Raw genomic sequence first — 16,680 nt, 5'->3', positions numbered from 1 at the left:
ACTCCACATTTTGCTTAAACATACTAGCATTGTTGGATATTTATATTTGTTTCCAGAAAATCGACACAAATAACAGATGTTCACTTAAAGTATCTTCATATACAAAGGAAAGTTTTCATGCTTTGGAAAAGAAAACAATTTAGTTTTTAAAATTGATTTCCAGTAAATAGGAGGCTAATATTGTTTCTTCAGCCTTGGTTCCTGAATTTCACTCCGTCTGGATTTGGTTTCCTTCTTATGGAAGTAAATGCTGTGGTCGTTCTTTCAGACCTCATTGTCTTGACTTTGTCTGAAAATGTTTCTATTTTGTTCTCATTCTTCCACAAGAGTTCTGGACACATTATTTTCAGTGAATAGTTATTATCTCGCAGCATTTTGAAGACACTACCCCACTAGCTCAGGCGTCTGTCACAGCTGTCATTCTAAATGTCATAACTTTGGTGGATCATCTGTCTTCACATTTGGTTAGTGTTTAAGATGTTCCTCCATGACATTCCGCAACTTCACTATGGTGTATCTGAGGGTGGATTTCTTTTTATGTGTGTTTTTTGGGATTTGGTGTAGTCCTTCATTTGGCATATGCATATCCTTCAATTCTGGAAAATCTTCCATGAATACCTCTTCAAATATTGCTTTGCTTACATTATAGCTCATCTCTGTTTATGAAGTTTCTAATAAATATATATGTAGTCTGCTCAATCCATCCCCCATTTCTATAAAATTTCCTTTCATATTTTTTGTCCCTTTATGCTGCATTCTGAATCCTTTCTACATACAAGTTTAACCGTTAACTAATTTCTCTTCCATTGTATAGTAACACATTCAACATGACAATTGAATTTTGTTTTGATGGCTTTATTTTAACTTCTGGAAGTTCTACTTGGTTCTTTTTCAAGTAATTTTGATGGCATCAATAACTCCTTTTAACTCTTTTAGCGTTTTTACTATAGCAATTAATTCATTTCAGATTTACCTATAATTCCTTATTGCTAAATCTCCCATTTCTTGTATTGGCTGACTCTCCCTCATGCCTCTCCTCCGTGATGTTCTTTAGCCATTTTATGGCTATTTATTTTTGATTTTGAACTCATTTTCAGTCAAGATAATGTTTGTGATGATTTCTATATGTACCTGAGAAGTCCTGGACGGGGAAACCGTGCCTACAGTACATTTTATGTTTGTCTTGTGGGAACTCTAGGACTTTCACTGCTTTCCATTTTATTTCATCATCTTAATATTCCTAAACTTAAAGAGTGGTAGAATCTGACATCTTCATGTTCCAGAAGTTTAGAACCATTTTCTCATTGATGGCTCTTTTACCAACTAAGAGTGTTGGATGAGATGGTGGAAGCATTTATACTTTTTTTTTTTTTATTCCATGCTTCATGGCCAAAGTGGACTTCTGGGCTCCTGAATGTATACAAAGGATTCATTTACAAGTTTTAGACTTACTAAATACTGAAAGTTAAAATCTGAGCTCCTGGCTCCTAGCACATAGGTTATGATGCGCCTACATTCTGCTAGAGCTTTAGCTTCTTCTTAACACCCCCACTTGGAGTTACCATTCCATTTCTGGCATTCAAACATTTCTCTTTACTTTAGATTGGGTTACATAAACTTGTTTTTTTTTTTTTTTTTGAGAGAGAGAGAGAGAGAGAGAGAGAGAGTATGAGTTGGGGATAAGGGAAGAGGGAGGGAGAGATAATCTTAAGCAGGTTCCACACTCAGCACAGACCCCACTGTGGGACTCAATCCCATGACCCTGGGATCATGACTTGAGCCAAAATCAAGAGTTAGATGTTCAACAGACTGAGCCACCCAGGCACTCCACGTAAACATTTTTAATAATTACATTTTATCAAGCATTTCAGCATGTTAGAGGTGTGTCAATACTGTTTTTACTCTCTGAGATATGAATGATAACAGCAAACTGAGAGCTTAGTGGTTCTTATGGTATTGCCAAGTATATAGAAGTATGAATCACCAAACATACTCACAAGGCACCTGCAGCCCTTCTCACCCTATGCCCAGCATTGTTTGTTTTCTGCTTTTTCACTCATGCCTTTCTTCACAAGGACTATCATTGTTTGCTGTCATACATGGTTGGTCTATGGCAGCAGGGTATCTTGGCTAAATGTTTCCCATCTCTAATTGCTGGTGACCAGGCGAGTGTACGCTGAGGTTTATGGCTATTCTGTGCTGCAGAAAACTGCCTTTTAGAATGCCCATCACATTCAGTTCACCTGGGGATTCGCTTTTAACCTCACGATGCAATATAAGTAATAATTATTTCCTCTAAAGTCTTACTGTTTCCCTATAGCTAATTTTTTATTATTGCAATAATGAGAGAATAATCTACAGATCCCCTAAGTTAAATTAATAGCTCCTGTGAAATATGCTAAATTGAATGTGGGTATCTTGACTAAAGCACAACACAGCTAAATTTTCATCTCGATAAATATAGGAAAGAAGAGGTTACACGTTAAAACCAAAATATTTGTACAATTTAACTACATTACTAACATTTAGTAGTATGTGGTGCTAAATAATACCAAGTGATCATAGGGAAAAAATAAAATGCTCAAGAAAAGCATTAATTAAATTAGGGGAAAACCCAAATATCTTTGTATTCAGTCTCCATAGGTCCCTCAAATTCCATCATTAGGAATTACAATGTTATAATAAGATGCTTTAGGCATCCCCATCCCATTTTTATTTTATCTAATATAATGGGTTTCACATCATTTTTATGAGAAACTATTCCTAGAGAAAGGATAGAATTAAATGTGAACCTCAGGGTGGAGTAAATACTTATAAAGCCACGGGGGATCCTTTATCCAAGAAAAAGAATATTGGCTTATGTGTTTAATGAGCATAACCAGATTCTTTCAACCAACCTAACCATGTCAAGCCCTTTGAGAAGCCTTGCTTTGCTTTCCTAATACAGGTTAGCAGTGTTTATTCAATGCTGCATCTATAACTATGTTATTAATACTGTAGCAAATATTTTCCGAAAAGTGAGGAAAGATTGTCTGGTGAGCTGAGATTAGAGCAGTGAAAGGTGGGAGAAGGCAGCTCTATCCGAACCACTGTTCACAGGTTAGCTAAATGAAGGTAGAGAAGCAACTTGATGTACCTAAAACTAAACTGGAAATTGTATTGGAACAACACTAAAGATTTTAGTTATTCATGTCTATCCACATTAATACTAACTGTGAGGAACTACGATACTGTGGAATGTAAGAATGGCTGTTGTGCGAAACAAAATCCTATAATCTATTCTATGGCCTCTAACATCATTTTAACCATAAAAGGAAAGGAAAGTGTAAGAAAGGAGGATCCATGTTAACCAATGGATCGTCATCTTAAAAACTGAGAAACCAACAGTCAAAAAAATGTGAAAGTCAAAATTTCTTACCTCAAAGAAAATGTATTAAAGAGTTAGATTACATGGAAAGCAAAAGAGTTAGACAAAGAAAAGAAAGGAGAATTTGAAGTCCACTGAAAAATAAATTCCTACAGAAGGCCACCACTGTGCCAAGCCAACTTTGGAGAAACCATTTTGCTTTTCCAAAGACTTGATATCGAGGCCCAGGAAGTACAATGAAGCTCCTTCGTCAGTGTCTAGATTGCTTTTGCTTGCAATGTGCAGCTTTTCCCCACTCATGACACATGTCCTTTTGGCTGGTATCACACCAGCTCCCTCCCCGGGGTCTGGAACAAGATCAAGTGGTTCCAGTTGCCTTTGCCTTCTGCACTCTACACTTCCACTTTTGGCTTGTTGGGTTTTTGTTTGTTTGTTTGTTTCTTTTTCCCCCCTTTCAGCAGCCACATCCCTCTCACCTGAATATAACAACCAGTTCAATATCACTAAAATGTCTTTCTTCTACCTTTTCTCTGTTGACTAATTAACCTGTATTTCCTTTTCTCATGGTTCAAAGAACTGTAATTAGTGATAATGTGTTAACTAATACTTCTCCCAGGCAAGACTACTCTACACATGGGCAGTAAGACAAATTTTAAAATATTAACGGAGCACTTAATAATCACTGAATACTGAGATTGGTATTGAGGAAATATAAAATGATAAAATGATAAAATACTGTCTTTCCCTTCACCTAGCGAGTGTTCCTATTATTTGTACATAAGTCACGATGGACACAAAAGAATGAATCCAGTGGTATGCATGTTAGGCACCAAGCCCCTAGACATACATTATGAGGCATCATATCTTTCTTGCTTCGCATTATTTATTCTAACTATCTATAGACATTACCCTGTATGACTATCTCATTAGAAACCATTTTATAAGTTAGTAATACATTCCTAAAATACCTACATACAAAAAGTAGATTAGAAAGTGTTTAAAAAGTTTGAGTCTTTATGTTAAGGAATGATGATTCCAGCTTATTGTGAACATAATCAATAGGCAGGATAAGTGGGGATAGTGACCAGTGACAGACACTGTTTATATGTGCAACTGAGGAGATAAAAGGTCACATAAATGGGAAGTTTGGCTGAAATATGGCACCTTTGTGTTTGGTAAAGTCTAAAATGATGATGAGAAGGATGCAAGACATAAAGAGTGTCTCGTTAAATCTTCTCTCTTCCTCCTCACTTACTAGAACCCAGATAATTATCTTTAATTCTTTCTTCATCCCTTTTCACATAAGCATATGTTAGAAATATTTCTGAATGAAAAAAAGAAGTAAATGAGAATAACCAGAAGAGTGGAATTTCTTGCTTTAAGTGTTCACAATTCTTCCTGTAACTCATCAAATCTTTGGTCACATCCTACGGAAGCAGATCTGGACTGAGGTCTGGATTGAAATGGACTAGATTGAAGTCTCCTCTTATCTTAAGATCTGTGACTACATTAAGCATGCAGCGCCTCTGGAACACTCCAGCATAGCAACATTTCCAAGTATAGCAAAGGGAGTATGTGAGCTGACTAAATTGGAGACTGTGACTTTTATTTGAATACCTGTATATATAGTGGGGAATATTCTTAATAAAGTTTGACACATTTTTTAATATATTGTGATATTTTGAAAGCAATATGCTTCCATTGTTATGAATTTTTTCTGTCCCTCAGGCTCATTAAAATGGGATCTTACCTGTTTACCATATAATATTCAATAGACCTATCTCTGTTATTTCTCTGGCTCTTAAAAGTAACTCATGAAATGTAAAGAGTTGATAAAATAAGTTTTTATCTATAGATTTTGATTCCAACTAAGGGTTTTTTGATAAAGTAGTAATAGGACTAATACTTGTCTTATTTTCTGAGTTTGCTCTTTATTAGGAAAGCATACTGTGACTTTGAATTACTTGAATGAAATAATTTATACCAGTAGTAGTTAATGAAAAATAAATATTTACTAAGACAAATGTAATGCAAAAGCAAAAAGGACATTCCTCTTCAAAGGTGGTAAAGTGAAAACAGAATAAAATAGAAATTCAAATAGAAAATTCATTCTGTTACATAAAGGGAAAGAAATTTTTTTTAAAGTGTCATAAAAAACAGTACCTCTTAAACATTATCTGATAAACTATGAATTAATTTATATGAGAGTGATTTAAAACGTTAGAGGGGCGCCTGGGTGGCGCAGTCGGTTAAGCGTCCGACTTCAGCCAGGTCACTATCTCGCGGTCCGTGAGTTCGAGCCCCGCGTCAGGCTCTGGGCTGATGTCTCAGAGCCTGGAGCCTGTTTCCAATTCTGTGTCTCCCTCTCTCTCTGCCCCTCCCCCATTCATGCTCTGTCTCTCTCTGTTCCAAAAATAAATAAACGTTGAAAAAAAAATTTTTAAAAAAACGTTAGAAATACAGTAAACATCATTTTAGATATTGTCACTAAATTTGAAAACATTCAAAGTTTACACTGAAGATTACTGAACATGAAGAAATAATTTCGACCCAGAATATAAATACTAATGGATAAAATATTTAAGGAAAACAAACTATTCCCATATTCTCTGTACTTCTCACACAAGTATTTTTTTAATGTTTTCAATCTTTATTTATTATTGACAAGGCATGAGCAGGGGAAGAACAGAGAGAGTGTGAGACACAGACTCTGAAGCAGGGTCCAGGCTCTGAGCTGTCAGCACAGAGCCTGACGCAGGGCTCAAAGTCATGAACCATGAGATCGTGACCTGAAGCAAAGTTGGATACTCAACTGACTGAGCCATCCAGGGGCCCCAATTCTCACACAAGTATTAATGGTAAGGGCTTTGACATGAGGGAGACCTGGGTAGGATTTTGCCTACTCTGACTTCTAAGACTTGGTTTCCTCCTTTATAATATGAAGATCTTGAAATAATAATACCCATCTCGTAAGACTGGTATAAGGTTAAATGAAATACTTAAACTTCACTTGAAAGATAAGAGCTCAAACCAATTGAAAGTAATATTAATAATAAATTAAGATAATAAATCTTGCAATTGACCTGTGGAGATCACTGTGACTCAACATGTTGTTAATCTAGCTTAAATTCTATTACACTTAAGAAAAGTTCAATTAAATTACTTTAAAATAACTTGCAATTCAAGTACACCATGAATTGAAAAAAGCTTTGACTAATTAGACTGAATTGATGGTGCTTTTCCTGCATCTGTCTCATCCTAGAAAACAGACTATGTGAAATGTAACAATATGTACAATAAAGAATAAGAAGAGGAAACTAACTGATTTGCATTTTGGTTTCTCCCTTCTTCTTCTTTTTTTTTCCCCCATGGAGAAAAGGCACCCTTTCACCAAAAGCCCCAGAAAGAGGAATTAGTCAAACAAATTCTCGTTATTTAATAAAGCCATTATAATCTTCCCAGGAAAACTGGAAATCCAATAGATATATGAATACATTGAAAACTAGTAACTTTGTAAGTCTGCTTTCACATCAGTCAGTTCTATGGCCAGTTCTTCTCTAATTTCTACAAGAAAGTATCTTGCTCATTTACTATTGTAAGTGTTTACTATCTCCCCCATTACACACTGCAGAAATGGGGATCTTATTATTGGGTTGCTCCCTCACCCCAGTAACTTCTCAGTGAGTACTAGGACATAGTAGACACTCAGTAACTATTTGTTGAATCAATAAGCAAAAGCTCATTGAATAATAGAGCTGAACAATTCTGACTATATTTTCTACTAGTTATGACTCATAGATTGTATACTATACTTTTAGAGAGCCCCCAGAGGTCAGAATTTTGAGCAGTCTGTGCTAATCTACTTGAGAATACCCTGAAATGTCACAAAACTTTGTTTCTTGGCTTGAATTTAAGCCTTCTCTTTTTTTTCCTCTGTGGTGTAGGAGTTAGTAAACTATGTGATCTCTGTTTTTGAATCTAATCTAAGAATTTCTACGAAGTCAATGACACACCAAGTCCCAGCAGCTACATACTGTGAAGATGTCTAGTTTCTTCAAAGTGTGAAGAGAGACCATGAGATACTGTGAAAAGACCTCTCAGATTTGCTTTTGAGCTTCCACGGGAGAGAAAGAGAAATATAAAGGAAAAGATTAATTAATTAAGTAATTAGTTGAGTCAAATCTTTTCAAGTCACACTTAAGGTGAGGCATCTTGTAGCTCAGCAAATACGAATATTAGAATTTCTAGAAGAAAGAACATATAAAATCAGAACATACTGTATTTAAAATTGATTGTTCACCTAAGACCAACAACACTTATAGCTGAAATTTCATTTTTTTCTCCTCAAAATAAATCAGACATCACTTAGTAAATGTAATAACTGCAGCCAAATATTTACAAGTGTGACTTCCTTATGCCTTGGCACCAAAAAACTGGGTTTTACATTCCATTGTAAAATTATCCTTTATCATCTTCCAAAAGAGACAGACATATTTGAGGTGTCACAAAGAACAATTCAAATGTCACATTGTAAGAGAAAGCAAAAAACAAAGCTTATCACTCAAGAAACCAAATTTAATCAAAGCCAAAAATCTTATCTGAATCAGAGTTCATATTTGCTCTAGTCTACACTCAATCTATTTGATGACTCAATGTTAACTTTCAGTGACTCAGATGCTCTCACAAAGTTTGGGGCAAATGTTAACCTATTTTAATTAAGTTTGATAACTGATTGAAGAATAATTTGAAATAAACTCTAACTATGGAGATTGAAGCAGACTCTCCAACTTTGATTCCAACTGCTATCAAATTAACCACCCCTGGGGAGGGGTGAGAGGAAGTATCAGCCCCTTACCACCTTACTGTAAATGAGTCTCAATCAGAGGCACTTTGGTGACAGATAGGAATAGGTGAGAAAGGAAGATGAGAGAGTTAAACATTTCAGCTATTTTTTCTTAGGTCTGGCTCTTGTAGCATGCGTGAGTCACAAAAAGTATTGAAACATCTTTAGAGAACTTTCTTTTCTTGCACCCAACTTTAGAATCAAGGAAGTCTGCTAAATCATGGTGCTTCTACTCTTCCCAAGATAGGGAGGAAGAAGAGAAAGGGGGAGGCATAGATGCAGAGGAAATCAAAGGAAGATAAGAGGAAAAAAGTGAAGAACTATTACTTATTCCTGTATGTCAGAACCACATTAAGGGCTTTTCATATACTAACCAATATAAATTGTACATCAGGCAATTATTAGTTTCCCAATTTTATAGATGAAAAAACTAAGGTATAGAAGTTAAGTGACTTTCTAGGATCAGACAGTTAGCAAACAGCCATGCTGTGATTTAAACTTGGTTACAGCCTACCAAATGTCTCTACTCTTATGTTACTCCAAATGGCTTCCAATAAAAACAAAACATAAGAATGAAAATACTCTAAGCAGCGTTCCTATCCATACCTTCTATATGTCATTTCCTGAGTAGGATAAAATTCAGTGATTTCATCCAACTTATTATTTTCCTTAGGGAGACCCAAATAAAGACAGAAATACATAAATTGGAAAGAAGATATATCACAAAATACATAATAAATATTCATTCTTTGATGATGATGATGATGATGATGATGATGAAAAAAGCATAGTAGAAAATATAAGGCATAACCTAAAAGAAAACATTTACTGGTTTTTTATTTAACTAAAAACTAAACACTTGCTTAGGAGACAATCTTGTTTCTGTTGAATATAGTTGATCAGAAACAGAAGTGGGCCACATGGTGGATCATGAGGTGAATAAAGAGTAGGAATGAAGTGAGGCTACATCTGTATTCCTAAGACATTCAGAGACAGCTCCATATAATTGATCAAGTATGTGAGGCTGTATCTACCCATCTATTAGTCAATTTTTGCTCATAAGTAGAAATTAGTTTATTTGACAATAATTTAAATGCAAGAAAGCAACAAATGAGTCAAAACCAACAAAACTGGCAATCCCATTGGAAATAGACAAATCTTAATGTTTCGAGTATATGTGCTGGCTCATTTATAATAAGCACAATAAACCATTACAAAAATGAAAATGTCGTCTAAGATTCGATAATTAGAAAGACAGCAAGCAGGTGTTGGAGTTCTGCTTTATTTAGACAAGCTAATCAAACTAGACCTCACTTAAGATGGAATTTATTCAATAAACTTACCTGACATAACCTGATTTTCCACATCTGGACCGATCACACCATCCTATCCCTTTCCACTTATGAAAAAATCAACTAATTCAATTTTAATGACCGTATAATTGAGTTCCCTTCAAAGCATACACATGTACCCATTAAAAAAGCAGGATGTATCATTATGAAGGGACTTACATATTTGGTTTCTCGACCAGCTGCTCTCGGAAGAGTTGTAGGCATCTGTAAAAAAATAAAAATAAGTATACTACTGAAGTAACCACAAAAATACTAAAAGTAATTCAACTTCTGGGATAAGCATTCACCTTTTGTTGCTATTAAGACTTTCTAAACATTCTTGTCTCTTTTCTATACAAAAGCCTTGTCCCTTTGAAAATTGTTTTATTAAACTATGTCACTTCATTATTCTTTTTATTGCCATTATCTATCAGCTTGCTGGTAAATTTTGCCTTATTTATTGATTACATCCATTCATGGATCATAATGGACCCTCATGTGATTTTTGCCATTTTCAAAATGTACACGGAAGTCTCTACCCCTCTCACTTATTTTGAGCTTTCCAACTCCAAATGTATTCTCATCCATTCCATTTCACTCATCCACTCTCAAAGCCATTCCTAGACTTTGACTTCACAAATAAAATGGGATATCTGTGAAATTTCAATTTTTAGCATCCTACCCTGAGAACTCTAGCTCCTATTCACCATCTTCACTTCTCAAATGTCCCCAGTGCAATGTCCCTCATTGAGACTTCGAAATTAATGAGCTTTACCAGTTCCATTGTGGTGTTATTACCTCTTAGTTTGCATATATTTCATATTCTCAGTTGTTTTAACACCTTAATTTCTCTTGCCTCTCTCTCTCTTTGTGACAAACTCACCTTTAAAAGAAAACAAAAGAAAAGAAAACAACAACCCTGGATAGACTTTATCATCCATTTTCTCTAAACTTGAGAAGTAAAGCATTCCTGAGGAAACTCTCTCAACCAAGCTAATTGATTTCATTATAAATTAGTGGTCATTAGCCTTAAGTGAGCATTTAATTCTGCCTAGTGAGCCCATAATTTTTCTCTTGTAGGCCCACTTTCCCACTTTTTGACTTGAGATGGCCTATTTGATTCATTCATCTCCTTAGTAAATACTTACTGTTTATCTACTGTGTGCCAGGAACTATTCTACACCCTGATCTTATCAGTAAACAAAATAGACAAAGATGCCCTATGCTTGGTAAGCTTACATTCTAGCAGGAGAGAAGACAAACTTAATAATAAATAAGTAAATTGTACCATATGTTAGAAAAAAATCATACCGCATATTACATTGTATGTTATACAACAACAACAACAACAAAAGAATAGAAATAATTTGAAGCCTCAGGTAATATATTCTTCCAGAGAAAATCTTCTTTGTTTCTGTCAAATAGCTTACTTCTTTTAGACAACCCAGATACTAAGAAGGTCAAGAGTGCTGAGGGTTTACAATTTCAAATAGGAGGGTCAGTCCAGAGAAGGTGACATTTGGGCTAAGATTTGAAGGAACTGAGGGAGCTGGAGATGTGAACATCTAAACAAAGAGCATTTCAACTAGATGGAGCAAATTAAAAGTGCTCAAAGATAATTTCCACATCTGAGAATGGTGGCTCAAGAACTCAAAGCAATCCTTCCAAAACGGACAAAAGATGGGTAAAATATTTAAAACAATATTGACATATTATTTATTAAAAATGTCAATGAGCTAACAAGAGAATTAAGAATGTGGGGGCAAGATAAGGAGAAGATGGAAATCCAAAGAGAGGACTCAAGTATTTGAGACCAGCTTTTGACCTAGAGATGTTTGACAATAACGATGAGTTGCTCGAGAAGCTGATCCAAACTTCTGACAATTTCAGAGATGTAGGGAGATAAAAGTCAGAATCCATGACCCACCAAAATTAGATTGAACCCCAGGAGTAAGACTGATCTAGAAGACCTCATATAGTCTTCAGCTTGGCCTCAAACCATTGACAACTGTTTATAAAAAATTAACCCAAAACTTTAAATTAAATTAAGTTATCCTTCTTTGCTAATGCTCCTGGTGTCTAATAGAAGCAAAGAAAATACTATCCATAGTAAGATAATATCATATTAGCCCTCAAATAATTTATTTAAATAAACTTCCAAGTAGCATATCCAACACACAATCGGATTCAGATACACAAACAGGTAAGACAATGTGAGAATGGGCAGAAGTAAAGAACAACCAAAAACACCCACAGAGAATCCAGAAATTTCTTTTCTTTGAGCCAGACCAAAAACAACCATACTTAATCATGCTTCCTTTGAGATAAAAGTTAAGCTTGCGAATGTTTACAAGGAACTAAAAACTATAAAAAGTGACACAACTGATTTGAAGAAAGAACAAAATGTGCCAAGGCAGGAGCATGCCTGGCACATTCGAGGCCACGGCAAGGAATCAGGCAGGGCTGGGGTGTTGTGAGGAAAGCAGGAGAGCAGGGGAGGGGCTGATGGAAGGTTCCAGAGACTAGAGCATAGAGGCCCTTCCAAGAACTTGTAAGGACTCTGGTTTATAGCTACAGGAAATGTGTAGGTACTGCTGGTTTTAAGCCGAGGGGAGCCATAATCTGACTTATGCTTTAAAAGGATCTCACTTTTTGATGTGTTCAAAATGAATTATAGTGAGGCAAGGGTCGAAGGGGAAAAACTATTGCACTATCCAGCAAAACATGACGATGGCTCAGCAGTACAGAAGTTATGAAATAATCATATTCTACATGTATTTTTAATCGATGGCAACAGGGTTTCTAATAGAGAGGTGGAATATGAGAGAAAGAGAAAATTAGAACTTGACACCAAAGTTTCTGGCCTTGAGCAAATGAAAGATGAGAAGTCTTTGATTGAGAGAGAGAACACAAGCAGAGGAGAGAGAGAGAGAGAGAGAGAGAGAGAGAGAGAATCCGAAACAGGCTCCAGGCTCTGAGCTGTCAGCACAGAGCCTGACACAGGCTCAAACCCACGAACTGTGACATCATGACCTGAGCCGAAGTCAGATGCTTTACTGACGGAGCCACCCAGGTGCCCCTGGAATAGTTTTTGTGGGAAGAAATCTAGACTAAATTTTTCAGATATTGATTAGAAATCTAAATGAAAATGGACAGTGGGTATTTGGGAGCTGGAGTTTGGGAGATAATCCTGGACTTGAGATATAAAGTTGAGAGTTCTCAGCATACAGTTGATCTTCAGAACACCAAAGGAGTAAATGTAGAGAGGAAGGAGAAGCCCAAAGATAGAGTCCTGGAGCACTCCAACATTAATAGTTTGGGGAAGAAGAGGAAGAATCTTCAAAGGAGCTTAAGAAATAATACTGACGAGTGAGGTAGGACAAAAGCTGAGAGAGCAGGGTGTCCTAGAAGGCACTAGAGGAATATGTGCCAAAGAGGAGGGAGTATCACCTGTCTCATTTTCTGTGGATATGACAGCCCGACCAGGGCTGAGTTTATAGTAATGGGAACCTGGGGAAAGTAGTTTGGGTAGCGCAGTAGGGGCAAAGCCTGAATGGAAGGGATTCAATGAGAGAAGAATCGAAAGCAGAACACATAATGGTTTTCAACTTTTCCTTTTTCAAGCTCTTCCCCATCATATGGTTGCTTTTTAATCTCAGTTAATAATCTTAAGCCTTTCTTCACTGAAAACTATTAGTTATTGAGTAACTAAAAATATGAGTTACAAAATTCTTCATTTTGCCATCAGCCACCTACAAACATGCTTTGCACCTGTATCTGACATGTCCTCTGTTTTCTGTCCTATTACAATAGTGGACATTCCCAGCTTTTTTTATTTGAAGTTTATTTATTTATTTATTTTTATTCAGAGAGAGAGAAAGAAAGAAAGCAGGGGAGGGGCAGAGAGAAAGGGAGATAGAATCCCAAGCAGGCTCAGCACTGTCAGCCCAGAGCCCAATGTGGCGCCTAACGCACTCACAAACCATGAGATAATGACCTGAGGTGAAATCAAGAATGGGACGCTTAACCTACGGGGCCACCCAGGTACCCCTCCAGCTTTTTATCAAAGGACATTTATTTTAATCAGGCTGTAAGTTCCATGTCCTTCTGAGGACTTTTCATCCTTCAGGGTCTCCCTTTCTTTTGCATAATCAGCACCTCCCTCTAGTGCATCTACCCCACTAGCATGCCAACTTGCTCTTGCCATTTTCAGCTTTAAAAAGCAAACCAAAAGTTCTTCTTTGACCCGTTCCCCACCCTCCCAGACCCAATCTCCTTCCCCCTTTCACAGCCCAACCTTTCAAACTGGTTGTTTTTGTCTGTGTGTTTGTTTTACATACTGTGTCTCTGCCTTCTCACTTCACAACACTTTCCAACATCAGAGATGAGGAGAGCAGAGGGGTAATGTGAGGGATCAAAATGTGAGGGTGGTGAAAAGAAGTATCTGTGAGAACAATATCAAGGTGGTCCTTCAGCTTGGCTGGGGAGAAGGGGACAGTTAAGCATAGGTTTGGTCAACTCCTGATGCTTTTCTCAGGGAAGACAATGGGAACAGCTATTTGAAGAAGAGTCTGGAAGGTACGGGGTGGGGGGTGGGGGCAAAGATGAGGGATACTGTGACCAGGGTGGTGGGAGAGCAGTGTGGGAGAAATGGTTGACATCAGATGTTTTTTACAGCCTGAGACTCATGTTCCTTCTGTTCTTCATAAAACATAAACAAAAGACAAAACTCAGCAGGACTGGTAAATCCTAGGCACCAAGTTTTAGTATCTGGCATCTCAGGCATCAGGCATATTTGCAGCCAAGGTAGCTTATATGCTCAGAGAACTTTGAGTCCCCATGGAAAAACAGTAAGACATCTGAAAAATGGAAATACTGCAGGAAAAAACAATGGTTCAGTCATTCCTCTCCTAGGTTTTTACCCAAGAGAAATGAAAGCACATGTGTGTACAAAACCTTGTTGATAAGTGTTCTTAACAGCTCTATTTATAATAGAACCTAAGTAGAAACATCCCAGTTGTCCATCACTGGTGAATAGTTAACATATGGTACAACCATACAATGAAATACCACTCAGCAGTGGAGTACAAATGAACTACTGATACATGCAAAAACATGGATGAATCTCAACTGCCTTGTCAAAAGACTACATGTTGTATGATTCTATTTATATGACATTCTTGCAAAGGCAAAAGTATAGAAACAGAGAAAAAATCAGTAGTTGTAAAGAACTTGGGTTAGAGGGAGGGATGTACTATAAAGGAGCACAAGAGAACTTTTACATTTGATGGAAGTGTTTCGTACCTCAGACGTGGTAGTGGTTTCACAACTGTATTATGCTTTGTGAAAATGCATAGAACTATACACTGAAAGGGTAAATTTAACAGTGGGTAAACTACACCTCAATAAACATGACTTTAAAAAAAAAAATAATGTTTATTTATTTTTGAGAGAGACAGAGCATGAGCAGGGGAGGGGTAGAGAAAGAGGGAGACATAGAATCTGAAACAGGCCCCAGGCTCTGAGCTGTCAGCACAGAGCCAAATATAGGGCTTAACTCTGGAACATCGAGATCATGACCTAGGCCAAAGTCAGATGCTTAACTGACTGAGCCACCCAGGTGCCCCTAAAGATGACTTTAAAAAGGAAAACTATAGGGACACTTGGGTGGCTCAGTTGGTTAAACGTCTGACTCTTGGTTTTGACTCAGGTCATGATCTCAGAGTTTATGAGTTCGAGCCCTACATTGGGCTCCATGCTGACAGTGTGAAGCCTGCTTGGGATTCTCTCTCTCCCTCTCTCTCTGCTCCTCCCTGACTTGTGTGCTCTGCCTCTCTCTCAAAATAAATAAATAAACTTAAAAAAAAAAGGAGAACTATATCCAACATAATAACACAGGGATTAAAGGACAGAAGAGACACTGAACAAATTCTAGAACTGAAATATCACATCAAGGAATCCCCTTGAAGGAATTAGGAAACAATAAATAGAAAAAATGTATATAAAGATTCAGACTTAAAGAATACAGAAGCAAAAGTGACAAAATCACTTTATGAGTCCCAGGAGGAAGAAACATTTGAAAAATTAGTGACTAAAATTTATCCTGAATCTGAGGAGCAGAAAAGGTTGAAGACTTCATAGGAGAAGTCACAGAGAGTACCAATCCAGATAAACAAGAGAAAAAATGCATACTTGCATTATAGGAAAAATCAGTAACATTATAGATAAAGATAAAATTCTATAAACCAAGAAACAGACTCTTAATTCCAGAGAACACACTGATGGTTACCAGAGGGGAAGGGAGTGGAGGAATGAGTTAAATAGGTGATGGGGATTCAGGAGGGCACCTGTCATGATGACCACTGAGTAATGTATAGAACTACATTGTATACATATTCGGATTCTGTATCTCCCTCTCTCTCTGTTCCTCTCCTGCTTGCACTCTTGTCTCTTTCTCTCTGTCAAAAATAAAGATTAAAAAAAAATTAAAAATGGAGCACATGAGTGGCTCAGTCGGTTGGGTGTCCAACTTCAGCTCAGGTCATGAACTCACTGTTGCCGAGTTTGAGCCCTGCTTTGGGATCTGTGCTGACAGCTCTGAGCCTGGAGCCTGCTTTGGATTCTGTGTCTCCCTCTCTCTCTGTTCCTCCCCAGCTTGCACTCTGTCTCTCTCTTTCTCTGTCAAAAATAAATAAAGGTAACAAAAATTTAAAAAAAACCCTACAATGTTTACCTAAAACTAGTATAACACTGTATGTTAACATAATGGAATTACAATAAAAAACTTAATAGGAGGTAAGAACTGGATAGCCAAAAAAAAAAAACCAAAAAAAACAAAAAAAAACAAAACTCTAGAAGATTACAGAGCCCCTCTGTAAGCCACCACTCTGTAACAGAGGAGTAAATATCATCCTGGAAAAATACTTTACAAATATGTTGTTGAAGAAAAAGAACCAAGGGAAAAAAAGTGCTGAAGAGATGGGACCTATACTTTTCTGTTCAACAGAACTATAATTTAAATGAAAGAGCAAAATAAAGATATTCTCAAAAACATAGGCCATAGAATCAACACAAAAATACCGTGTTGTATATAATTTTCAGCAAGATTCTACCAAAGGAAAAAAATAAATAAATCTGGG

General features: G+C 36.7%; 1 protein-coding gene across 1 annotated transcript in view; it reads right to left on the bottom strand.

Annotated features, from left to right (window-relative positions):
• MLIP (muscular LMNA interacting protein) overlaps positions 1-16,680 on the bottom strand; it is a 115,493-nt gene that overhangs the window by 33,838 nt on the left and 64,975 nt on the right. Inside the window, exon 9 of the mRNA XM_047860363.1 lies at positions 9,722-9,766. Coding sequence (XP_047716319.1) covers positions 9,722-9,766 — 45 coding nt within the window. The remainder of the gene's footprint in view (positions 1-9,721; positions 9,767-16,680) is intronic.

This window comes from Prionailurus viverrinus, chromosome B2 (genome assembly GCF_022837055.1).
Source record: "Prionailurus viverrinus isolate Anna chromosome B2, UM_Priviv_1.0, whole genome shotgun sequence".
NCBI lineage: Eukaryota > Metazoa > Chordata > Mammalia > Carnivora > Felidae > Prionailurus > Prionailurus viverrinus.
The sequence above is the reverse complement of the archived record's forward strand: the minus strand, read 5'-3'. Positions and strand labels throughout refer to the sequence as shown.